The sequence below is a fragment of the Mandrillus leucophaeus genome, unplaced genomic scaffold, assembly GCF_000951045.1.
Source record: "Mandrillus leucophaeus isolate KB7577 unplaced genomic scaffold, Mleu.le_1.0 Scaffold3, whole genome shotgun sequence".
Taxonomy (NCBI): Eukaryota; Metazoa; Chordata; class Mammalia; order Primates; family Cercopithecidae; genus Mandrillus; species Mandrillus leucophaeus.
Window position 1 is genome coordinate 10347485 of NW_012103142.1, and position 12168 is coordinate 10359652.

The 12168-nt window shown below is 40.2% G+C and overlaps 1 protein-coding gene across 1 annotated transcript in view; it reads left to right on the plus strand.

Moving 5' to 3' along the window:
- The first annotated feature begins 789 nt into the window (after positions 1-789).
- The window catches only part of UBR2 (ubiquitin protein ligase E3 component n-recognin 2), a 135689-nt gene continuing 124310 nt past the window's right edge, over positions 790-12168 (plus strand). The window contains exons 1-2 of the mRNA XM_011986898.1: positions 790-1163; positions 10214-10473. Of these exons, the coding sequence (XP_011842288.1) occupies positions 1086-1163; positions 10214-10473 (338 nt within the window). The 5' untranslated portion in view covers positions 790-1085. The remainder of the gene's footprint in view (positions 1164-10213; positions 10474-12168) is intronic.

The following is a 12168-nucleotide window of genomic DNA, read 5'->3' on the forward strand; positions in this document are numbered from 1 at the left end:
CTAATTTTTTGATTTTTATCAAGAGAGTCTCGCTATGTTGTCCAAACTGGTCTCAAACTCCTGGGCTCAAGCAATCTGCCCCCCTCGACTTCCCAAAGTGCTGGGATTAGAGGCATGAGCCACCAAGCTTGGTCTGATTATCTGTAGAAATTAAATGTCTTTATCAAGAGTAAATCTTTGAATTGGCCTAATAGACTCTTTTTCCTTTGCAGCAAGATTTGTGATAAAGTTTGTAAGTGGTCATTACTAAAGTGTTTGAAAAAAAATTTTAAACATGTTTTAAACCTTCAAAAAGCTGGGTAATGTTTACCTCCATTACTTGTATAAAAGATGAGGGTTCGATGGATGACAGGACATAGAACCACAGGAATAGAATGTAATTCATTCATTCCTTTGACAAGTATTTGGGTGCCTACCCTATGCCAGACTGGCAAGTCCTTGGGGGTCTACCACGTGCCAGGCAGTGTTCTTGAAGCTGGGGATACAAAAATGAACAAACGAGATTCGGGGAAAAAAACTACAGTTCCCACAGTGTCTTGCTCTTTGGCTTTTTTCCAGGGGGCCCTACTTTCCACGACTCTCTTCCCATGATTCTCGTTGGGCAGAAAAGCCCCGCCCGCCTATCTGCCATTTAAGCCCCGCCCCTTGGGAATGGACTACAACTCCCACAATGCATTCGAGGGGCCCCCGTATCAGGGCGCCACCTCTCTCCCGGCTTTGCTGGGACGACTACAGTACCCAGAACGCCCTGCTTCGCCTCCTGGGTGTTATCGCCCCTTTCCCGGTGCCGGACGCGGTAGTGGCTAGCCAGTGTCAGGCCTGGGGTTTTCTGTGTCCTTCCCTGGGTCAGGGACGAGCCAGTGACTTGACTCTTGGACGCTAAGCTTGGGAGGGAGCGCAGGAGGCCGCTGTCCTTCCTTTCCGGTTCACGTCACCCTTCTCTCCCTCTCTTGCTCCACCTGCAGCCACTTGGACGGCTCCGGGACTGATTGCCTGGGGCAGGGGTGGCAGTCGAGGCCGCCGGGGCCGAGGTGAGGCTGCAGCTCCCCGGGCGGCGGTAGCGCAGGGGAGGAGGAGGAGAGAAGATGGCGTCGGAGCTGGAGCCAGAGGTGCAGGCCATCGACCGGAGTTTGCTGGAATGTTCGGCCGAGGAGATTGCGGGGGTGAGTGCCGGGACCCGGGCGGGTACGTCCGCCCCTCGCAGGCCGCGCCCGCGGGGAGGAACCGACTCCTGGACGTCCTGGAGCAGCCCGGCCCAGACTTGGGGAAACAGCTGTGCCGGCCCTCGCCTTGTGGGGTAACAGCCCGGGGAGGCCACCGATCCTGCCCCTCTCTTTCCATTTTCAACAGCTCCCAGAGCTGCGCTGTGCACTAACTACGTTTACTTTCCCTTTCTGCCCAGGAGAGCGCACGGCTCTTCCATCATACCTCCTTTCTCCTAGCCGCCCATGAAGTCTCCCAACACATAGGCCTTTGCCCTTTATATGTATCAGCTCTTGGAAGAGGAGAAGAGACGCTTCTTGTGTTTTTGGTATCATCGCCTTACTTTATCTAGTTGATTGCTTTTCCTGAGATAAGCGGAGCCGTGTGCTCCTCCGACTAAACATGCCACCCTAACCAAGCCCCTACTTTGTTTTTGGGACTGCCACAGGCACCAGGAAGGCAAACGACACTACCCTTCGTTACCCCTTTCAGTGCCCCCTTTTTTTTTTTTTTTTTTTTTTTTTGCACCGGTTTGATTAGTTGACAACGTTGATGCATGTGTGGAAAGTTTACTGAGTATGAGAAAGTAGTCGTGGAGGCTGGGAAATTTTAAAAATATTTTTTCTAGGAGTTAGGGGTAATTGGATGGAGAACAAATGTTACATAACGTTGATAGAGCAGTTTTCAACGAATACTGTATAAGCTAAACGTGAGAATTGGTCACAGTATAGTAGGAGCAGTTATGCTCCAAACGTAAAACCATTCAAACGCAGTATAGCATTAAAACTGTAATGTGAATATTCTAGTGTAAATAGCAGAGTTGTAGAGTAATAAACTCAACAGCATCTTTCACCAATAAGGACAGGGAACACCCATTAGAAGAGATTGCCCAGAATGATTATGAATGGACCAAGACAGCTTGGGCCCCACCTCTAAGACCTCCAGTTAAAAAGGCTACTAGGAGGAAAGTGACCCGTGAATAAAAGTCAGCAATCTGAATGCTACGAACAAAATTTGGGATTGGGGGCACTGTGGAGCTGTTGGTCAGTGAGTAGTTATTTTGCGTGAATTGATGAGGACATTAAGTCCAGGTAGAAAGAAATGTCAGGCGTAGAGGTGAAAACTTTAAAGAAATACGTTGTTAAATGCTGAATCTTTGCTTGTTTGGGTGTGTTTTGTTGTTGTTGTTTGTTTTTGTTTTTGAGACAGAGTTTCGCTTTTGATGCCCAGGGTGGAGTGCAGTGGCGCGATCTCGGCTCACCGCAACCTCCGTCTCCCCGGTTCAAGCGATTCTCCTGCCTCAGCCTCTCGAGTAGCTGGGATTATAGGCATGCACCACCACGCCCCGCTAATTTTGTATTTTTAGTAAGAGATGGGGTTTCTCCATGTTGGTCAGGGTGGTCTCGGACTCCCGACCTCAGGTGATCCACCGGCTTGGGCCTCCCAAAGTGCTGGGATTACAGGCATGAGCCACTGCGCCCTGCCTTGGGTGTGTTTTTTTAAACATACTTGTTTAGCCTAGGTCTGTTTTCATTTACTTTCTACTTAATATTGCACACAACTCAAGGAATTTCTGCCTTTCGTTTATCAGAGATTTGAAAAAAAAAAAAAATGAAAGTAGTGTTACAAGTAAACTGTTAAATAGTAATGACAGCTGTTTGCTCTCCATGCCTCTTCTAATTGATATCTGTTGCTTACCTCAAAGTACTGTTGTGGTTTTTTTTCTGTCACTGAATTTTGTGTCTTGGCCCAGTGATAGAAGATACAAATTCCGTTATCCCATTCTAAAAGTGCAAACTATCAAGTGATAGGAGGTTCTCCAATTTGTAGAGGCTCCTGAGAAAACTGGTTATAAAAGTAGTGCTGGAGGCCAGTGCTCCTAGTTCTTGTTCAGTGAAATTCTCAGGCAGATGCAGTAGGGAAAAATCAAGGGAAATGCAACAAAAAATTATTAATTTGGACTTCATTTGAGTTTGTGAAGATCACAATCTGAGCTACATTTTACCCTGTTTGCTTTTTTTTTTTCTTTTTTTTGAGACAGAGTCTTGCTCTGTTGCCAGGCTGGAGTGCAATGGCACGATCTTGGCTCACTGCAACCTCTGCCTCTGGGGTTCAAGTGATTCTCCTGCCTCAGCCTTCCGAATTACAGCTGGGATTACAGGCATGCACCACCACGCCTGACTAATTTTTGTATTTTTAGTAGAGACAGGGTTTCCCCATGTTGGCCAGGATGGTCTCGAGCTCCTGACCTCAGGTGGTCTGTCCACCTTGGCCTCGCAAAGTGCTGGGATTACAGGTGTGAGCCACCGTGCCCAGCCTACCCTGTTTACTTTTAAATGCCTTCTGAACAGTAAGATTTTTTTTAAAAAGTTTAATCTGAAGACCAACACAATTCTCTCAAATAGAGAAGATGCAAACTCTTTTTTTTTTTTTTTTGATAAGAGATGGGGTCTTATACTGTTGCCCAGGCTAGAGTACAGTGACATGATCATAGCTCACTGCAGCCTTGACCTCCTAGTCTCAAGAGATCCTCCTACCTTGAAAATGAATATTAAAATATAATTCCTTCAATTATATGACCTTAATCTTGCCTTACTTTGTGAGGACTTTACTGTCTGTATTAAGTTAAAACACCTAAGATTTAAAACTTTTTTCAGCTTAGGCTTCAGCTTTTTATCACACATTGAAATTAATAAAGTTTTCTCTTAGGATGAAAGTACATTTTAGGGAAGAGAAACAAGTAGAGAAAACAGTGATTGTAGGCTTCAGACCTCTGTCATTGGTAATTTGTTAGGATCACTTCCATTTAAAAATCACCTAACGAGCACTAGTGTCATCCTTTCCACATTTCATTTACACATCGCTTTTCTTATTCCTGTTATAAGGAGGAAGAACTTTTTGTGATCCCATCCATTCCAGCTAGTATGGCTCACAAAGAAAAGCATCTAAGCTGACTCTTTAGTATTTGTAAGTTTAGGATATTACAGTGGCCCTCTCTTCTCATTCTTCTCTTGTTAGAATTGATTCCATAAGTATGACTTTCCCAACATTTCTTGACTCGGTTTACTTTCCATACTACATATGGTTATAGTGTATTCCAATGGGTGATTGTGGCTTTAAAAGTAAACATGCCGGGTGTGGTGGCTCACGCCTGTAATCCCAGCACTTTGGGAGGCTGAGGCGGGCAGATAACGAGGTCAAAAAATAGAGACTATGCTGGCCAACATGGTGAAACCCTGTCTCTACTAAAAATACAAAAATTAGCCAGGCATGGTGGTGCACCCCTGTAATCCCAGCTATTTGGGAAGCTGAGGCAGGAGAGTTGCTTGAGCCCAGGAGGCTGAGGTTGCAGTGAGCCGAGATCACGCCACTGCACTCCAGCCTGAGTGACAAAGTGGGACCCCGTCTTTTTCCCCTGAGTATAAAAGAAATACAGGTTGGGAGCACTGGGTCATGCCAGTAATCCCAGCTATTTGGGAGGCTGAGGTGGGAAGACTGCTTAAGTCTAAGAGTTTGAGACCAGCCTGGGCAACATAGCTAGATCCTGTCTCTACTTAAAAAAAAAAAAAAAAAAGGCTTGGTGTGGTGGCATGAACTTGCTGTCTTAGCTACTGAGAAGGCTAAGCAGGGAGGATCGCTTGAGCCCAGGTGTTCGAAGTTATAGTGAGCTATGATCATGCCTCTGTACTCCATCTTGGGTGATAGAGACCCTGTCTCCAAAAACAATTTTTTTTTTAATAAATAGGAATTTGTTAAGTTTTGTAGATGTTAGGTCTGTATTAGTTATCTTTTTGCTGTACATTTTTTAAACCGTTTTATTGAGATGTAACTCACATAATGTACAGTTCAGTAGTTTTTTAGTATATTCAGAGTTGTGCAGTCATCACTATGATCAATTTTAGGACATTTTTATCACCCCAAAAAAGAAATCCTGTACCTATTGGCAGTCACTTCCCATTTGCACCTAAACTCCTGAGGCCTAATCAACTACTAATTTTTGTCTCCGTAGATTTGCCTTTTCTGGATATTTCGTATAAATGGAATTCAACATACTGTCATTTGTGACTGACTTCTTTCTCTTAAGATAATGTTTTGAAGATTTATCCATGTTGTACCATGTTCAGGTTGAGTATAGTTACTCTTGCCACCAGGAGTGTTTTGGATTTTGGATTTTTTTGGATTTTAAAATATTTGCAGTTATACCAGTTGAGGATCCTTACTCCGAAATCCAAGTGTTTCAATGAGTACTTCTTTGAGCGTGACCTTTGAGCATCATGTGGGTACACGAAGTTTCAGATTTTGGATCATTTTGGATTTCACATTTTCAAATTAGGGATGCTCAACCTGTGTCAGTAATTCATTCTTTTTATTGCCAAATGACATTCCTATGTGTAGGTAAACCATATTTTATTTGTTCATCAGTTGGTGAATATTTGGGTTGTTTCTACTTTTTGGGTATTATGAATCATGTTGCTGTGAACATTCTTTTACGAATTTTTGTGGGGACCTATGGTTTTGTTTCTCTTGGGTGTGTGTGTGTATATATATGTGTATGTGTGTGTGTGTGTGTGTGTGTGTATATATATATATATCTAGAAGTGAAATTGGTGGGTTATATGTTAACTATTTTGAGGAACTGCCGGATTTTTCCAAAGCCGTTGCATTGTTTTACATTCCCACCAGTAGTGCATGAGAGTTGCAGTTTCTCCACATCCTTGTCAACACTTATTTTTGCCTGTGCTTTGATTACAGCCATTCTTTTGGGTGTTGTGCCTTCTCATTGTGGTTTTGATTTGCATTTCCCTCATGAGTCATGTTGAACATCTTTTTATGAGCTTATTGGCCATTTTTATGTCTTCTTTGCCCATTTTTAATTAGTCTTTTGACCTATTAATTTTCTATTTTTATTTGTAAATACTCTCCTTCATTTGTAGGACTCTTAATATAATTTGTTTAAATTTTTTCTCAATATATTCCCCAAAACTCCCAATTGAGCACTAGTGTTTTTATGATTATGAGCACTAGTTGTTTCATGATTAACTTACATGTTGCTTATCCTTGTTTGAAAGCAAAACCATAAGTGGTTAAAGGGTACAATTTTAATTGGGTATAGAATAATAGAGACTATAATAAAAGGCTAACCTCTAGGAATTCTTTCATTTTTCATTTCATTTTTATTTTATTGTACTTACTTTCTATCCCAAGCCTTAAATTTAGCATTCAATAGAGGGAAAGCTCCTGGAAACATTGTCATAACATGTTTACTTTAGAGGGATGAGTTGACAGTTTCTTTACTTCCCTTAAGAGGGACTTCTAATAAGGTAGTGAATGCTTATTACTCTCTTGTGCCACATGGGCATGACAGCTACAAGTGTCTGAAATAAAGACAAATTAAAATGCAAACCAAACTGGAAATCTCAATTTTTCATGTTGAAGAAACAGTTGCAGTTAGCGTGTGTTAGTGAGAACTAATATGAAAAGCTATAGATTTTATTCTTTGGGGAAATATGTGAGCTACTTCTGAAAGACAGTCATAAATTTTTCTTGCTTTTTATATTAAGTGTATATGTTTAATCAGGTTAAAGTGCCTGTAATAGAGCCCAAATCTTTTAGGTGATTGTGAATTTTTCATATAATGGTAGTAAAGTTTTCATTTTTGAGACGGAGTCTCACTCTGTCATCCAGGCTGGAGTGCAGTGGTGCAATCTAGGCTCACTGCAACCTCCGCCTCCTGAGTTCAAGCGATTCTTCTGCCTCAACCTCCCGAGTAGCTGGGATTACAGGCACACACCACCACTCTGGTTAATTTTTGTGTTTTTAGTAGAGATGGTGTTTCACCATGTTGGCCATGCTGGTCTCGAACTCCTGGCCTCAAGTGATCTGCCCACCTTGGCCTCCCAAAGTGCTGGGATTACAGGCGTGAGCCACCGTGCCCAGCAGTAGTAAAGATTTTAAAAATGGGGAGCATATGCATGCCTTTCTTGAACCAGACTTTTAAATCTTGTTATTTATAATAATATGTAATAAAGAGTGAAATACTTGCTTGTTTTACTAATAATATTTTTATGTAAAGTGAGTAGTTGTTTTTTGTTGTTGTTTGTTTTTTGAGACAGGCTCTCACTCTGTCACCCAGGCTGAAGTGCAGTGGCATGATCATGCCTTACTGAAGCCTCAACCTCTGGGGCTCAGGTGATCCACCTCAGCCTCCTGAGTAGCTGAGACTACCGGCGTGCACCACCATGCCCAGCTAATTTTCTTTTATTTTTAGTAGAGATGGGGTTTTGCCATATTGCCCAAGCTGGTCTTGAACCTCTGAACTCAAATGAGCCACCCGCCTTGGCCTCCCAAAGTACTGGAATTACAGGCATGAGCCACTGGGCCCAGCCGATTTTTTTTTTTTTTCTTAACCAGATGCTGATACTAGCGTCTGAATTTTTGTTGAAGAAATCTGTGAACAAATTTGCTCTCTTGTTACAGTCACTAGACTACATAATTTTTTTAGAAAGCATCCCTTCTAAAGAAATCTTTCATTCTTGTATTAAAATTCTGCAACAGTGAAGTTTTACAGGAGTGGGAACATAAAATATAAGGAAAAAACTGGTTTTTAAATAAAATCTTTCAATATGTTGTAAATTAAAATAGTCTGAAGCACTTAACTTTCTAGGATCATGGAGGTGAATTATTTTGGTCTTATTGCTTAATTTTTTGTTCATAAAGAGTAAATTGAATCCCAGCACCTTTGGGAGGCCGAGGCGGGCGAATCACCTGAGGTCAGGAGTTTGAGACAAGCCTGGCCAACATGGTGAAACCTTGTCTGTACTGGAAATATAAAAATTAGCCGGGTGTGGTGGTGCACACTTGTAATCCCAGCTACTCAGAAGGTTTAGGCAGGAGAATCACTTGAACCCGGGAGGCAGAGGTTGCAATGAGCTAAGATCGCACCGCTGCACTCCAGTCTGGGCAATAGCGCCAGACTCAAAAAAAGTTGCTTAGGATAATTTGACTCCCTTCATTCTTGTTTTGGTTTGCTGACAACAGGTGAAAAATGAGACATTTAGCTTTGAATGAGGCCAAAAAAGATGTATTTTAACTCAAAGAATAAGATTCTAGTATACTTGTTGAGGACTCGGCTTTTTCTTCTTTTTTTTAAACTTGTCCTCTTTATAATTACTGAGGATGTGTATGTATATATAAACTTTTGATTGAATCACTCTGAAGGGAGAGAATACTTAAAACCCATAGGATTGTCTCCTAAGAAATGCTGCTGCTTTTTTTTTTTTGTCCCCTAACCACTTGACCACCAGGGAAGAAATGCTGTGGTTTTGAAAGTAATTTGGTCTCTTTCCTACTTGCATAATGTAAACACAACAATGTTAGTAATGTTTGGAAAATAGTGTAGTTTCACCTTAAGTGTGAAAACTCTCACTGTTTTTGGTTATAAGCTTCTATCTAGTCCCTTAACTTATGAACAAAATTTTTACATATTTAGTAAAAGTTCTCTGAAAACATGAAATTGACTAGAAAGTTAATATACGTCACCTCATGCATATTTAAAATCTCTCTCTGTATGTTATTTTTAGAAGGAGTGGTCTGAAGAATATACAAGTAAATAAAATAGCTAAAATGAAGACCTTATATTGACTTCTTATAATGTTAGATATCACCTGAACATACTCTTTTTTTTTTTTTTTTTTAATAAAAATGTAACTGGAATTTAGGTGATAATCCATAGGTAAACACTGGAGGTTTTTTAAAATTTCAGCTTTTACTTTAGATTTAAGGAACACGTGTGCAAGTTTGTTACATGAGTATATTGTACTCAGGTAGTGAGCATAGTACCCAATAGGTAGTTTTACAACCCACTTCGCCTTCCTCCTCCCCTCTATCTGTGGGTTTTGTTCACGGTTCAGTTAACTGCATTCTAGCAGAAGTGAGTGTTTTTTTTTCCCTTTGAGACAGACTCTTGCTCTGTCGCCCAGGCTAGATCTTCGTTCACTACAACCTCTGCCTCCTGGGTTTAAGCGATTTCTCCTGCCTCAGCCTCTCGAGTAGCTGGGATTACAGGCATGCGCCACCACGCCCGGCTAATTTTTGTATTTTTAGTAGAGATGGGATTTCACCGTGTTGGCCAGACTGGGCTTGAACTCCTGACCTCAGGTGATGCGTTTGGCTTGGCCTCCCAAAGTGCTGGGATTACTGGCATAAGCCACTGCACCTGGCTTCTTTTCGTATGTTTTTTAAATACAAAACCTGGGTATCCACACCGAAAAATCTGAAAAGGAAGCAAAGCTAAAATAGGGAAATGGGGAAAATAACAAATTTTGGTGGAGGATGCGGGGGAGATCATGCATTCAGTTATTAAGTTGGTGCCTATGAGATCTAAGTATGATCATGCTTTAAAATTTGTTTTTAGTGGGGAGAGCAAATGGAAAAGGCCTTATAGAGGGAGGTTGATCAGAGAAAGAAGGCGTAGTTGGTACAACAGTCTCTTGTGGATTGACTTATTCATAAGAGACTGGTATATAAACTCGTTTATCAATCATTAAGAAATGTAGTGTATTAGCTATTCATGTTCATAATACATATTGGCTGTTCATGTTCACTGTACACTCTTCCTATGGACAAACTGGCAGAATTCGTATCACAATGAGAATGACATTTGAGCAAAGCATTAGGAAGGATGTCAGATGAGCTCAATGGTTCATGTCTTATATAATGATTTCTTGTAATTATTTTCTGGTACTGCCTAGAGAAGGTTGCTTCAAGAGTCATTTTGCAGGGAAGGAGGGGGGCTAGTTTCATTTTAATTTTGCTTACACTTAAAAGTAGCATTTACAAATACTTGGCATTTTAATAGGCTAAATTTCTAACGTATGGTGGTGAGTGTTGTAAACAAAATATTTTAACATGCTTTTGCCATTATTTTTGTACTTAAAAGAAAGTAGGGTGAATTTGTTCAAATTAGTTTGTTGGTGTTTCAAACCACTTCTTCTTTTTTCTTCTTTTAAAGAAATGGCTCCAAGCAACTGACCTCACTAGAGAAGTGTACCAGCATTTAGCCCACTACGTACCCAAAATATACTGCAGGGGTCCCAACCCTTTGCCACAGAAGGAAGACATGCTGGCACAGCATGTTTTGTTGGGACCAATGGAATGGTACCTTTGTGGTGAAGATCCTGCATTTGGATTTCCAAAGCTTGAGCAAGCAAACAAACCTTCTCATCTTTGTGGTCGTGTTTTTAAAGTAGGAGAGCCTACATACTCTTGCAGGTAAAATATTTTAATTTTCTTTCTAGGAGGCTCTTGTTTTATTTGACCTCTTTTTTTTCCCCTGAAACCTTAAAATTTTTGTTTAAAAATTATGAAATACTGTATCTGCTTAAAAATCCGTATTACAAATACATGCTGTTTAATACATAATTAAAACAAATATTCTTGTAATTATTCTTGATCAAAAAATATTGTCACCAGCATTCTAGAAGCCTACTGTGTGCTTTCTTCCTTCCCCCGTAATTAACTGACATCGTGACTCTTGCAATAATCACTTTCTTGCTTTTCTTGATATTTTTTAGTTAACAGTAATTCTGATGTTCAAATTGCCCTAGGTTTGGCTAGTGAGAGCCCCATCACTCCAGCTTCTTTGTCTTTTTCACATGCCTTCTTTAGTTTGTGGGTGCTTCTTTCCTTTCTGACACAACAAGATGCTCCCAGCTCACTTTGTACTTGCTCTGACCTATATGTAGAATCAGCCATTTCTTTAAGGATTTTTCTTTCATTTGGGAATGGTAGTTAGAAACCAAGATCTGGGTGCTATAACGTACTTACTGCTATTAGGAAGACTATTCTTTTTTAAATTTCTTGGTGAAAATTGAGTATACAAGGGTAGAAGATAGAGAATAAAGTGCCTTGTCCTCTTTTTGACTATCCTATTTTCCAGAATTCATAATTGTTAACATTTTCTCATATATCCTTTCAGAAATTTTCCTTTTTTTTTTTTTTTTTTTTTATTTTATCAGCTGTGGTTAGTTTTGGCGTTTTTTTTGTTTGGCCAAAAACAATTTTTTTTTTAATACGCAAGCAAGGTAGCTCATGCACATAATCCCAGCACTTTGGGAGGCTAAGCAGGGAGGATCGCTTGAGCCCAGGTGTTCGAAGTTATAGTGAGCTATGATCATGCCTCTGTACTCCATCTTGGGTGATAGAGACCCTGTCTCCAAAAACAATTTTTTTTTTAATAAATAGGAATTTGTTAAGTTTTGTAGATGTTAGGTCTGTATTAGTTATCTTTTTGCTGTACATTTTTTAAACCGTTTTATTGAGATGTAACTCACATAATGTACAGTTCAGTAGTTTTTTAGTATATTCAGAGTTGTGCAGTCATCACTATGATCAATTTTAGGACATTTTTATCACCCCAAAAAAGAAATCCTGTACCTATTGGCAGTCACTTCCCATTTGCACCTAAACTCCTGAGGCCTAATCAACTACTAATTTTTGTCTCCGTAGATTTGCCTTTTCTGGATATTTCGTATAAATGGAATTCAACATACTGTCATTTGTGACTGACTTCTTTCTCTTAAGATAATGTTTTGAAGATTTATCCATGTTGTACCATGTTCAGGTTGAGTATAGTTACTCTTGCCACCAGGAGTGTTTTGGATTTTGGATTTTTTTGGATTTTAAAATATTTGCAGTTATACCAGTTGAGGATCCTTACTCCGAAATCCAAGTGTTTCAATGAGTACTTCTTTGAGCGTGACCTTTGAGCATCATGTGGGTACACGAAGTTTCAGATTTTGGATCATTTTGGATTTCACATTTTCAAATTAGGGATGCTCAACCTGTGTCAGTAATTCATTCTTTTTATTGCCAAATGACATTCCTATGTGTAGGTAAACCATATTTTATTTGTTCATCAGTTGGTGAATATTTGGGTTGTTTCTACTTTTTGGGTATTATGAATCA